This window comes from Barbus barbus (assembly GCF_936440315.1).
Source record: "Barbus barbus genome assembly, chromosome: 39".
Classification (NCBI taxonomy): Eukaryota; Metazoa; Chordata; class Actinopteri; order Cypriniformes; family Cyprinidae; genus Barbus; species Barbus barbus.
Window position 1 is genome coordinate 2201598 of NC_136717.1, and position 14471 is coordinate 2216068.

Consider the following 14471-nt stretch of genomic DNA (forward strand, 5'->3'; position numbering starts at 1 on the left):
CATGGCGCTAGGGATCTGATTTACGACGTTGTCCTGTTTTCTTGGGCCTCTGTGGAATGTTCTGATCGAATCTTAAATTTGTCTGATTCGTTCTGATCCTACAACACTAATGATTGTGTTTCACACAGTGAATCAGTTTGCAGATGATACTACAATAATTGTTTTGATAACAGATAATGATGAAACTGATTATAGTAAGGAGGTATCTATATTGATTGAATGGAGTTGTACCCACAATTTGAAATTGAATGTATTTAAGACAAATTGACTTTCGACAGGTTATGCCATTAACTATTAATGGCCAGGTCATTGAAAATGTGGAGAGTTTTAAGTTTCTTGTAACCACAATATCTGCATCGTTGAAGTGGCAGGATAATTTAAGAGGCATTATTAAGTAATCTAATCAAAGATTGTAATCTAATCTAATCTTAAAATCTAAAGCTTGTATGTTCAGGTTTTATAGAGCTGTCATTGAAAGTGTGCTAACTTTCTCAATAATAGTGTGGTTTGGCAGCTCCACAGTTCAACAAAAAAGTCAGATTTGCAATATAGTGCAGACTGCCTCAAATATTATAGGATATTATAGGATGTGATCTGCCCTCCATTGATGACATTTATGCCTTACGTTTGCAGAAAAAAGGCTTAACAATTCTTAAAGATTCCACACATCCGGCCAGGCATTTTTTTATTCCTTTACCCTCAGGCAGACGACTTAGAGCAATTAAAACTAAGTCTGCACACTTTTTGAACAGTACCTATTGTAGGATGGTCCATGGTTTAAACTCTTCTGGCACTTATGCATCTGTATTTCATTCTTTATAATGTTTGGAATAATTTATGTATGTATGTACAAATGTGTTTGTGTTTGAGCTCACCAAGAAATTCCAGACAATTATGTTGTTTGGCAATTAAATAAATAAATAAAAAGTATGTTTAACTTTGGACATAGGCTTACTATATTTGTACATTTTAAGAATCTCTTAATACTAATGCAATTAACAACAATAAAAATTGGTTTTAAGCACTTAATGACATTTTTTCGATATACCATGACCTAACCTAAAGTGAGAACTATTTGCGGTTAAGTTGTTTGCAAAGCATTATTTAATACTTTATATAGGAGCTAACTGAACAATAAAAATTAGTTAATTGCAGTAACGAATGAAGAAATCACTGTTTTTATATAGTCTATTAATGTATTGACAACAGTTTATAAACTATTGATTAATTATAGTTTGCAAATAATTTGTAAATACTTTATTACTGTATGTTTATTATTAAAATGTCATAAGTAACTTAAGTAAACGCAAATGTCACAATATCTCCAAGGCCTGAAAAATGCCTCAGGGTCAAATCCTGAGGGTTAAGCTAATAACTCTTCTGTGCATTTGTGCTCAACACTGCAGCAAATTGTTTATGAATCAAACTGATCTAGTTCAACTCACTGATTCAATGATCCGGTAACAGTCGTTGTCAAATTGTCAATGCACTGAATCTGTCCTATTGAAATGAGGCAAGAGCCAAGAATAATATGATCCTCAGAGCTGAGGATTTTACTGATTAAGTGAAAATAAAGGTATTGTAATGGTTAAATCCATAAGGAAGGGAACATGTTTTAAATGAACATGAAAGTTAAGGAAGTTTAGGTATTTAGGTATATAACTGGAACACTGCATTATAAAATTCCAGGTTATCCAGGATAGTTGGGAACTCTGACTGTTTTCTCATCAGGTTTTTTGAGTAGGCATTGCCTGCCTTGTGTTCTTGGAGAAAATGCCACTGATACAGTCATACTACAATATAGACAGGGGAAATATCTGCTAGCTATAGTTATGAAACACCTATTTATCCACATATTTGAACATAGTGATTCAGTGCATGTGAATGTCAAACCTCAGTATGTTCAATCGACAGTGTGGACTCTTCAGTCCATCATAAAGCAGCTTCACTCCTGAATCCTGCAGGTGATTGCTACTCAGGTCCAGCTCTGTCAGATGGGAGTTTGATGATTGTAGAGCAAAAGCCACAGTTTCACAGCATGTTCCATCAAAACTACAGCCGTCAAATCTGCCAAAATAGAATGTTTTTAGCCAAATTATTTTCTGATCAGTTTTTCTGCAAAAACATTGTACTTTTCATAATCAAGGAAATATTTCACATAGTATTCTGACATTTAATTTTTTAGTGATGTAGAACATCACCTTTAATTGGAACAGCAGTCAGTGAAATTACTCACAGTGCTTTTCTGCAGCATCTTACAGCTGGAATGAGTCTTGTGTAGTTTGAAGATGATGCCGTGAACCTCTTTGGGTTGAACTCATCCAGCACCTTCTCTGACATCAGCAGTATGTAGGTCAGTACTGTGCACATTGAAGATGAGAGGTCTCTTCCTGGATGTCTATCTGAACTGAGGTAACTCTGGATTTCCTCATATAATGAATGATCTTTGAGCTCAAGTAAGCAGTAAAATAGGTTGACTGAAATTTCATCTGAGATGTCCTGTTTTTCTAATTGTTTAATATGTGCACTTATTTTTCTGATGCTCACACTCGTGTCTTTAGTGTGTGTGATCAGGCCTTTGAGCAGATCTTGACTGGATTCCAGTGAAATTCCCATCAGAAATCGCAGGAACAGGTCCAGATGTCCTCTCTTACTCTGCATTGCTTTATCAGTGACTCTCTTTGTCAAGTCATGAAATTTGACTTTTCCAAAAAATAATTTAAGCTTTTGCATGACTGTCATTTGTGAATCTTCAAAGAAAAACCGAAGCTCTCCCTTGTTCTTGTTCAGGTAGCAGATGAACACATGCACTGCAGCGAGGAACTCTTGAACACTCAGATGCACAAAGCAGAAGACCTTTTTCTTATAAAGGCCAACTTCCATCTTAAAGATTTCAGCAATCATTCCAGTGAACTCAGCATCTTTACACACATTAATACCACAATCTCTCAGATCTTTCTCATAGAACACAATGTTTTCCTTCTTCAGCTGTTCAAATGCTAGCTTGGCTAATTTCCGAATCATATTTCTATTTAACTGTAAGTGCTCTGAACATTCTCTTTCTTCTTGTTCACCATATTTCTGACTCTTCATGTTCATCTGTATCCGCAGGAAGTGAATGTACATTTCAGTGAGTGTTGTGCTGATGTTCTCTGCATTGTTCTCATTGAGAATATCTTCAAGTACTGTGGCCGTGATCCAGCAGAACACAGGAATGTGGCACATGATATAGAGACTACGAGACGTCTTAATGTGTGAGATGATTCTGGAGGCCAAAGTCTTATCTGTGATTCTCTTTCTGAAGTACTCATCCTTCTGTTGGTCAGTGAATCCTCGCACCTCTGTGAACAAACCCACACATTGTGGAGGGATCTGATTGGCTGCTGCTGGGCGTGAGGTCACCCAGACAAGAGCTGATGGGAGCAGATTACCTTTGACCAGATTTGTAAACAGCACATCTACATATGCTCTTTCCTCAACATTGATCAGTGTTTCGCTGTTAAAGTCCAATGACAGTCGACTCTCATCAAGTCCATCGAATATAAATGCTAGCTTACATGCTTCATATAGCTTTGATTTCTCCAGATTCTTCAATACAGGATAAAATTTCAGCATAAACTCATGGAGATTGACCTCTTTGTCTTTAATCACATTGATCTCTCTGAATGGAAACAGGAACACACAGTCTATATCATGATTGGTCTTTCCTTCTGCCCAGTCCAGGATGAACTTGTGCACAGAGACAGTTTTGCCAATGCCAGCGACTCCCTTGGTCAGCACAATCTTCTCCTCATTGATTTTCCTCAGTTCAGTAAATATATCATTGCATTTGATTGGTTTGTCAATTGTTTTTTTGTTCTTGAAAACATCATCAATCTTCAGAATCTCATGTTCCTGATTGACATCTTTCATATCTCCCTCTGTGATGAAGAGCTCTGTGTAAACAGCTTTGAGATCTGTGTCATTTTCTTTGTTGCCCTCAAAAATATTTTTTGCCTTTCTCTTCATGTTGTTTTTGTGATTTTTTAAGAAGATTTGCAGCTCTACATTTAAAAACAAATAAGAGACAAAAAAAACAAAAAAAGCATTAAATAAATTTGAAATTTTTTCATATCAGCATGATTATCATTATTAGTAATTGATTCAGACAGATTAAATTCATACTGCTGAAAACAGCAGTCCATCCCTAACAGCTTGGGTTTCAATTTTACAATTTTTGAATATGTTTATGTTCTTTCCAGATCACTTATTGTATTTATTGAGATCATCTTTAGGCCATGCTGGGCAGTGTTACTAAAAACTGATGAATGGTTTCCAGATCATTTAGCACATCAAACAGAATGTGAGGCTGTATTTACAATGTGTTTTAACCTGCTTAAATGAACCTTTGCATGTGTGATTGTTAGTGATGGGTCTGTCTTGAACGATTTGTGCATTTTGAACAAATCTTTAATGTGACTCGGGAAGAACTAGTCGTCTCGGGGAGTGATTCGTTCAGTCACGCAAGCAAGAATTAGTCAAGTAGTTCATTTGTTTCGAGTCATTCATTCATCACGTGACAGCCCCATTAACTAACCCAATGCAATGAGCCGGAAAGAGAATTGATTAGTTCATCTCTCGAGTCTTCAGGTTTTTCGAGTCGTTCATTCATCACGTGACAGCCCATAAGCTTAACCTATGCGGTCTGAGCCGGAAAGAGAATTGATAATAATAACCAACTCTTTATTACCTTTGTTACCACATTCAGTGTTATGGAAAAGAACCATCATGACAGAAATGCACACATTTATAAACTGTAAGAAATAAAAAGCTACAATTTGAGACCAGAAACGCACCACGTAACAAAAGTAAATAATAATTATAATAATGATAATGATAATACTACTACTAATAATAATAGTAATAACTATGCACCCGTTTGTAAGGAAGCTTGTAAATTAACTAATAGACTACTTGCACTGAGCCTCGTGACGCACTTCCGTTTTGAAATATTATGGCTCGGTTATTTCCGGTTATGTATATTTTCAGTGTGCTGTAATCATCTAGTTGACTTAAACGCCTAATAAAATGAGAAATTGCGGGATGATTTCAAAATCCGGATATTTTCACAGACAGGAGAAGACAGAATTTTCCAAACTCAATGGAACGTGAAGTTTTAAGCCAACATAAACCGATCTGCGAAAGCGGTGGCTGGTAGTCATACGTGATTGTTTCACCATAGGGTGTCAGTGCTCTAAACTAGTAATCGCAATGCGATTACATTTACATTTATTAATTTAGCTGACGCTTTTATCCAAAGCGACTTACAATTGCTATATATATGTCAGAGGTCGCACGCCTCTGGAGCAACTAGGGGGTTAAGTGTCTTGCTCAGGGACACATTGGTGTCTCACAGTGGATTCGAACCCGGGTCTCTCACACCAATGGCATGTGTCTTATCCACTGCGCCATCAACACTGCGATGCTGCAGTGTTTGTGAGATCTGATGAATAAGATCAGAATTAACTTTTATTTATCTGTATTAAATATGTTAGTCACTATTCTGTGTCATCATTTCACTCTATGTAGCCTAATGCCAAAATATGAATATTCAAAGTAGTCATACTGTCAACGTGTTACTGTTAAAAATTCTTTAAATGTGTAACATCGTTAAAGAAGGCAGTTACCGCACATTCATTTAGCCATTTTAAACACTGGAATAAGCAGTAGGGGCTTGGAATAAGATCACCAAAGCACACAAACAATACAAATTAGCCATGGTTTTACTACAAATAAAACTGCAATTGAAGTTAAACCATATAACCACAAATTAACTCGGGTTTTACTACACTGACCATAGTTTAACTATTGTAGGCTATGTGTAGTAAAAGTGTTGTTATACAAATGGTAAAAACGGAAAAAACATGGCACTCGAAAAACAAGACTCAAGAGATGAACTAATCAATTCTCTTTCCTGCTCAGACTGCATTGGTTAATCTTATGGGGCTGTCACGTGATGAGCGAACGACTCAAATCCGAAGACTTGTCAGATAAGAGGCGAGGTGAGCTAATCATAGACTAAAGACCCAGGTAAACAATGAATTAATCTTTTCTGTTTTTTGTAGCATTATGGTTTTGTATTGTTTGTAGTGTGATCAACGTTTGCATAAGTAGTAGATGTGTTAAGGAAGTAACACATAACATTTTAATTATATTTTGCTAAAATGAACGAAATGACTCGAAAAAAGATTTGTTCATTTTGCTGAATGAGACTCAAAGGTCCGAGTCGGTAAAATGATCCAAACTTCCCATCACTAGTGATTGTAATCATGTCTCGATGATACTGAATCAATTTGGTGACAGTGCCACCTATTGGTTAACTTTAATAAACAGTTTAATCACATTGTAAGATATATAATTAAGGCTTTTAGACCATTGTAAACTGGGTATCACTGTATAAAATCTGCTGCTGATGTGACTGGCCTTGTAATTTCTGCTTGCAGTTATATTCTCTCTTTTTTCCATTTACAGACAGTGATTGATATTTACTCCAGATCTGTTGTGAATTACCTCCAGCAGGGACAGATGTCTTCATATTGCTCTCAGTCTGAGCTGTGAGAGAGAGAAAGAGAGAATTACTCACTGGGAAACATTTATCTCACAAACACATCAGCAGAGCAAAGAAGAAAACAGGTTTCACTTGTAAATATTTAATCATGTTACAGTCACAGTGAATGAAATGTTACCTTGCTTGTGTTCATTCTCCAACTGTTCAGCCATATCATTTTGGTTCATCTTTCTCAGAATGTCCACCATGACCTTCACAGCTTCTTCTGGTCCAGAACATTTTATCATCTTATCTACTGTGTCGAATCGATCTGCCTTTTCCAATTCAGACCTTGATAAATGCTCAGAATATGAATTCACTAAGTGCCATTGAAACTCCTTCAGTTCAGCTTCTACCAGCTTCTTCAGTGAGTCCACGAGCAGTTTTTTAACATTTGCCATCGTCCTTCACCAACTCACGGCTGCAGGTCAAGAAAAAGAAAAGATCTGAAGAACTTCCACTCTTAACATGTGGACTTAAGAGCTCACATCTTATTTGGATTAAAAACTAAAACTAAAAACAAAAAACTAACAAAAAAACTTATGTAAATAATATCTCAATGCTGTCCGATGCGGTTAGTGTAGAATCAATACAGTACCTGACACTTTTAAATCCATATGTTTCAGTATCTCATGAAGTAGTATTATTTACTAACCATGAATGATGATGATGCAGATGTTTCTTGTTTCTCCAGTTAACTGTGTCTTGATCAGAAGTTCTGAAACTTTAAATTCTGCATTTTTATAGGACTCTGGAGGGGGAAGTTTTCTTCAGAACTTAAACCTGTTAAACCAGAACAATTTAAGAAAACTAATGAAACCAATTTTTCAGACTCAAGATTAGAGTAAACCATGTGGAGAATCACTGTCTGCCATCAACAGACCCACACACAGCATATCTGACAAACCATTGAGTGAAATAACTAACAAATTACAGGTAAAAAAAGAGACAAAACAACACTGAAAAACAGGAATCCCAAAGACGGTGCTTTTATGTCTTTTAATGTCGTCTGTTTGTCTCCAAATAGTGTAAAATTACGGCTAACTCACAATGAAATCACTCCAAAACACATATATGATCGCCAAAGCCTTTTGGATATCGGCAACGCGTACAATCACCAACACTCGCCGGCGGCTACTGAGAAGCTATGAGGCCTTTGTTTACTGCTGGAGCCGGACCTCGAGACTGTGGCCTCGCCTACTGACGCTACCTGCACAAGGGAGCGTCGCAAGTGGTGTGAGAGGACGGAAGCGCGGTAAGCGCGGAGGTATACGAGCTAGGCTAAGGGCTAACCCCACAAGACCGGCTCTTCCAACACTCATGCTCTCAAACGTTCGCTCTCTGGAAAACAAACTGGACTTAATTCAACTCAGTCGGTCTACACAGCATGAGGCAAGGGACTGTTGTGTGTTTGTTTTCACCGAAACATGGCTAAACGACAACATCCCGAACTCCGCCATTCAGCAGCACGGGCTAACCAGCTACCAAGCGGATAGAGATTCATCACTATCTGGTAAGACCCGCGGAGGTGGCTTGTGTGTGTATATCAACAAAGACTGGTGTAACAATGCTGTGGTATTATCAAAACACTGTTCATCGCTGGTGGAGTTTATTTTTGTGAAGTGTCGACCGTTCTATCTGCCGCGGGAGTTCACGGCCATTGTTATCGTTGCGGTTTACATCCCCCCGTGTGCAAACGCTAAGGACGCGCTTCGTGAACTGTATAGCGCCATCAGTGAACAACAAACAAAAAACCCTGACGGCTTTTTCATCATAGCCGGTGACTTCAACCACGCAAACTTAAAGACAGTTTTGCCAAAGTTCTACCAACATGTGAACTTTGCAACAAGGGGAAACAACACATTGGACTTAGTTTACACAACAGTAAAGAACGCTTACAAGGCTGTACCCCGACCCCACCTCGGGTACTCGGACCACATCTCTGTTATGCTAATCCCAGCATACAGACCACTTCTCAAACTTGCCAAACCGGTTCAAAAACTCATCACAGTTTGGCCAGATGAAGCTAACTCATCACAGTTTGGCCAGATGAAGCTACCTCAACACTACAGGACTGCTTTCAGTGCACAGACTGGAACATGTTTAAAGAGGCAGCCACTTACAACAACCACACAGACCTGCATGAGTACACTGAAACTGTGACTGCTTACATCAAAAAGTGCACTGATGATGTGACAGTCACCAAGACCATCACCACACGTGCAATACAGAAGCCATGGATGACAGCAGAGGTTCATGGGCTGCTAAAGACCAGAGATGAAGCATTCAGATCAGGAGATAAAGCAGCCCTCTAAACAGCAAGAGCCAATCTGTCCCGTGGCATCAAAAATGCAAAACGGTCATATGCTCAAAAAATCAACAATCACTTCACAGACAACAGAGACACACGGAGTCTGTGGCAAGCCATTCAGACCATCACTGACTACAAGCCCCCGTCACAGGCCTGTGATGACGATACATCCCTCCCCGATGCACTCAACCACTTTTATTCACGGTTTGAAATGCAGAATGACACACCTACATAAAAACTGCCCACACCTCCCAACGATCGGGTGCTCTGTCTGTCTCCAGCCGACGTAAGGAAGACCCTATCTAGGATTAACCCACGCAAGGCTGCGGGTCCTGACAGCATACCTAGCCGTGTTCTGAGAGACTGTGCTGCACAGCTGACAGATGTGCTTACAGATATCTTCAACACCTCGCTGAGCCAGGCAGTCGTCCCCACATGTCTCAAATCTACAACAATCATACTGGTACCAAAGAAATCACCTGTGTCCTGTCTAAATGACTACCGTGCCATAGCACTGACTCCATTCATGATGAAGTGCTTTGAGAGGTTAGTCATGCACAACATCAAAACCAGCCTCCCCAACACACTCGACCCGCTCCAGTTTGCATACCGTCCAAAATGCTCTACGGACGATGCAATTTCCTCCACCCTCCACCTGGCTCTTACCCACCTAGAAAATAAAGACTCCTATGTTAGAATGCTGTTCATTGACTTCAGCTCGGCATTCAACACAATAATCCCACAACAGCTCATAAATAAACTAAACCTGCTGGGCCTTAACAATTCCCTTTGTAATTGGATCCTGGACTTTCTAACCGGAAGACCTCAGTCAGTCCGTGTCGGCCACAACACCTCGAGCACTACCACACTGAGCACAGGTGCCCCACAAGGCTGTGTGCTCAGCCCGCTGCTCTTCACGCTGCTGACCCACGACTGCACTGCCAAGTTCAGCTCCAACCACATCATCAAGTTTGCTGGTGACACAACAGTGGTAGGTCTCATCAGCAACAACGATGAAACGCACTACAGAGAGGAAGTGGCACAGCTGGCTGAATGGTGTGGCACAAACAATCTGTCCCTCAATGTGGGGAAGACAAAGGAGGTTGTGATGGACTTCAGGAGAAACTCCATTGACCACCCCCCACTGACCATCGACAGCTCGACTGTGGAGAGAGTCAGCAGCACTAAATTCCTGGGGGTGCACATCACAGAGGATCTCACCTGGACCATGTCACTCTCCAAAAAGGCACAACAGCGCCTACACTTTCTCCGCCGGCTGAAAAGAGCAAGTCTCCCTCCACCCATCCTCACCACATTCTACAGGGGCACCATTGAGAGTGTGCTGACCAGCTGCATCACTGTCTGGTACGGGAACTTCAGTGCTGCTGACCGCAAGACCCTCCAGCGGACAGTGAACACAGCTGCAAAGATCATCGGTGCCCCTCTCCCCTCCATCCTGGACATTTTCCTTACACGATGCTCCAGGAAAACCAACAGCATCGTGAAGGACTCCACCCATCCCTCCCACAGTCTCTTCCAGCTCCTACCATCAGGAAGACGGTACCGGAGCATCAGAGCCCGCTCCGCCAGACTGCTCAACAGCTTTTTCCCCCAGGCTGTGAGAGAACACACAGGTGAGTGGGCCTGTATAAACCACCTGTAGTAACACACTCTCCTCTATGTGCACTAGACACTTTACACACACTGCTGCGTGTACACAATCCCACAAAAGACTCAGCAATATATGTATGTTTACATGCTCATGCACTACAACCATCCTGCACTGTTCCCCTACCAACTGCTTGACTCAAAATGTTTCTCTTTGCACATGTACAGTATTTATGTGAAGCATTCGTATAGTTTGTATTTTTTATCTTTAATTTTTATATATTTTTTTATTTATTTATTTTTTGTTTGTATAGGGTAAATATTTATGTGAAGCATTCGTATAGTTTGTATTTTTTATCTCTTATTTTTTTAGTTTGTATAGGGTAAATATTTATATATAGTATACTTGTAGTTCAAATCTGTCAGTAGGTTTATGTGTATAGGTTTATAGTGTTTTTTACTTCATTGTTGTATGTCTGTATTTATGTAGCACCGTGGTCCTGCGAGGCACGACATTTCGTTCCACTGTATGTCCCCACATGTAACAGAATGACAACAAAGCTCAACTTGACTTGACTTGAATGCACCAATCATGATTTCTCATGGCTGATTCTGCTATTTCAAAAACAAAAGGGCTAATTCTGATACTGGTTTCCAATATTAAGCAAATTTGAAACTAATTTATTTGTTGTTGAGGTAACACTTCAGGGAATAATTCTCACTGCTTATTAAACACTACTTTAACGGCATTATATGGAGGTAAGATGAATAGAAAATGGCATTGAAACTTTTTTGAAAACAGTTGTTTCTGATTAAACCCTTTAATAATAATTTATAATGCATTGTACATTAAGGGTTTAAGTAAAGTGTTACCAAAATATGCTATTTTCACTTTTTTGCCCATGTCTCTGGCTATTGTCTTGTACAATAATAAACCTGTTTCTTTTGGTTAGGTAAAACCTGTAGCTTATATAAAGTCAAGTTCAGCATACATTATAACACTGCTATAGAGTCCTTTAAATAGAAGAGATATAGTTGTTATATGTCAGCTTGATAACTGAGTCATAACCACTTTTTTATGTACATACCAAAAAAATAAAACAGTGTTTGATGGCTTTTTTATGCAGATGAAAATTCCCTTAGAAAATTAACAATTTTATACAACCTGGTCTCAAATATGCCCGTTCAATACGTAAACCCTGGCACGTTTTTATTACGTTGATATAGGTACGTATTGCTGTGTTTTTATTACGTTGCTTCAGGTATGTATTGCGGCAGTTCAGAATTAAAATATCTGGGGACCATCACTAAAAATGCTCTATCATGTTGGAAATATGCGCTACACCAAACCCAACCCTAAACCTACCCGATAGTGTTGATAAATGCAAAACTGATATAAAAACGCATTTGTTGATGCAACTATGCTATTAGAACTTCCTTATATGCAGATTTAAACTCTTTTGTTAAACGGGATTCAAACCGGAGTTCTTCACCTCTCAAGTATGTCTCCGTACTCCGTGAGCACCCATAGATATGAAGCCTGATATGTGTACATTTACATTTCATATTACTTACAGTGTAAAACAAGATATGGGGTAACAACAGTAGGCTACTTTAAAATCATCATTATATCAGTTATATAAAAGTTTGAAAACATGATTACAGAACATTAGAGTGAAACGTGTTACAATCTTGTAATCCCTATTTGTCCATATTTAATCATGTTTTGTGAGTGCTTCAAGATGAATTTATTATTTTATGCTTACTTACATTAATAAGGAAGTGCCTTTGTTCTCCACAGGTAAAGACTTGCTTTGATCAAAATGTTTAGCTACTAGACAAGTTCTCAAAGTGTCCTTGGTTTCCCATTATGTACAAGTATATTCCCACATCAGCCAATGATAAAAAACAGTTTGATGATCTTTTTTTTTTTTTATGAAAAAAACAAACAGAACTTGCAGTCAAGTGTTAACACTGCATATAAAACAATCTGCTTTCGCTTTCATTTTGCCAGCAAGGTTGCCAAATCTGTCTGGAAAAAAAAAAAAACTTCATCATTGTCATAGTTTTTACACAGTTTGGTTGTGACAGTGACTACAGACCGTTTTGATCAAATTTCTGGTCACACTTGGACTTCTGGTTTGGCAATGCGAGGTGAAGACACGTGTTTGCAGAGCTCCCGATAATATATGCTTTAATAGTGCCATTTAAGTGATCTAAAACGTTTTTTTTTATAAGTGCTAAAACAGTGCTTAGTGCAATAGTGTTGATACAGCAAGATGAGCAAGAACAAATCAGTAGTAAATGGCCCGCCAACTATGAGCCAGCTGGTAACAAACAAAACCAAACAAAGCAACGAGCTTCGATAAAATAAGACATCTCAGCTCTGATTCAAGAATCTATGGTGCCGCTTCAGGCATCGGTGAATGCTTTAACCGAGACAATGGCAAGTTTTCAGTCCCGCCTGTGCGCCACAGAGACACTCGCAATCAAAACTCTGAAAGAGCAAAACGTGATGCTTATGGATCGAGTTCATGACTTGGAAAAGTCAACTCTTAACTCTTCTTTCGCATGGTCAATTAGGATGCCTTATGAATTTGTCATTGACTTTATATTTGATAAGGTTTGAAACACTAAGTGATGGTCTGTTATATTATACGACAGTTGAGCTAATTTACAGACTATTCAAGCATATTCATGATGAACAACTTCACTGCAGATTGGCTAAAAATGTATGTCTTGCATCTATAGTTTTGTTATGCGGTACTGTAATAATAGTGCTTTAGGTGTGCTTATGCACTTATTTGTTATTATGCAGTACTGTATTTATTAATAGTGCTTTATGTTTGCTTTTACACATTTGTATGCTTGATATAGCTTTTTATGTTTAATTTTGATCACTTTGGGAAAAATGAAACACATGGACTTGGAGTATCAGGAGCTGAGAGTAACAAACAGAGGATACATCTTACTGTGGACATTTGGGCAGTTATTGATAAATAATGACTGATATGGACAATGAAGTGAAAAATTCCAGAGGGTCAGCAGTACGCTTTGTTAGCTGGAATGTTAGAGGATTAAATGGACCAGTGAAAATAACTCACATATTTACGCATATTAAGAGACTAAAAACAGAAATAGCCTTTCTGCAGGAAACACACCTACGTATTGAAGATCATAACCGACTTAGAAAAACTTGGGTTGGCCAGGTTTACCACTCTAGCTTTAACCATAGGGCTAGAGGTGCAGCCATTATAATTCATAAAAGAGTACAATTTACTGCATCTGGAACGATTTCAGATCCCCAAGGGCGGTACATTATTGTATCAGGCCAACTTTTCAGCACACCAGTAGTCCCTGGTGAATGTCTATGCACCCAACTGGGATGAAGTTAATTTTGTGAAAAAACTATTTTCATTATTGCCAGATTTAAACACTTACCATCTTATATTTGGTAGGGATTTGAATTGTGTGATGGATACAGCTATGGATCATTCCAACCCTAAAACTACCTCTTTTAAAAATGTCTCAGACTTTTGCTGGATATATGACTCAAATTGGCTGTGTGGATCCATGGAGGTTTTTATTTCCTGATAAAAAAGAATTCTCTTGCTTTTCACGTCATCAGATATACTCAAGGATAGAATATTTCTTTACTGATAAAGTTAAATTGGGCATAGTTAAATGTAGGGACTTATTCATTTATAATATTTTTGCTAATTACAATGATCTGATTCAAAAATTAAATCTTCAAAAGTCTGATTTTTTTCGCTACCCCAGGTCCGAGACTTTATTCAGGCCCAATGCTCTGTGTTTCCTCAAATGCCCTCTGAATCAGGATTGGACTCAGTTCTTAAGACCCCTACACACCGCAAGGGCCTCATTTCCAAAATATATAACTTAATTATGACATTCCAAAATATATCACTAGAGAAGATCAAAACAGAATGGATAGGAGAGTTGGGA

The 14471-nt window shown here is 38.6% G+C and overlaps 1 protein-coding gene and 1 long non-coding RNA gene across 2 annotated transcripts in view; one reads left to right on the top strand and one right to left on the bottom strand.

Moving 5' to 3' along the window:
• The window catches only part of LOC306858853 (NACHT, LRR and PYD domains-containing protein 3-like), a gene marked incomplete at its 3' end in the record, with an annotated part of 52234 nt that extends 39725 nt beyond the window's left edge, over positions 1 to 12509 (bottom strand). Inside the window, exons 1-6 of the mRNA XM_079399621.1 lie at positions 12276 to 12509; positions 7242 to 7369; positions 6726 to 7007; positions 6550 to 6591; positions 2237 to 4043; positions 1894 to 2067 (exon numbers count right to left, since the gene is read on the bottom strand). Coding sequence (XP_079255747.1) covers positions 1894 to 2067; positions 2237 to 4043; positions 6550 to 6591; positions 6726 to 6987 — 2285 coding nt within the window. The 5' untranslated portion in view covers positions 6988 to 7007; positions 7242 to 7369; positions 12276 to 12509. The remainder of the gene's footprint in view (positions 1 to 1893; positions 2068 to 2236; positions 4044 to 6549; positions 6592 to 6725; positions 7008 to 7241; positions 7370 to 12275) is intronic.
• LOC306858963 overlaps positions 1 to 14471 on the top strand; it is a 1377007-nt gene that overhangs the window by 799738 nt on the left and 562798 nt on the right. The gene's annotated exons all lie outside the window — the stretch shown is intronic.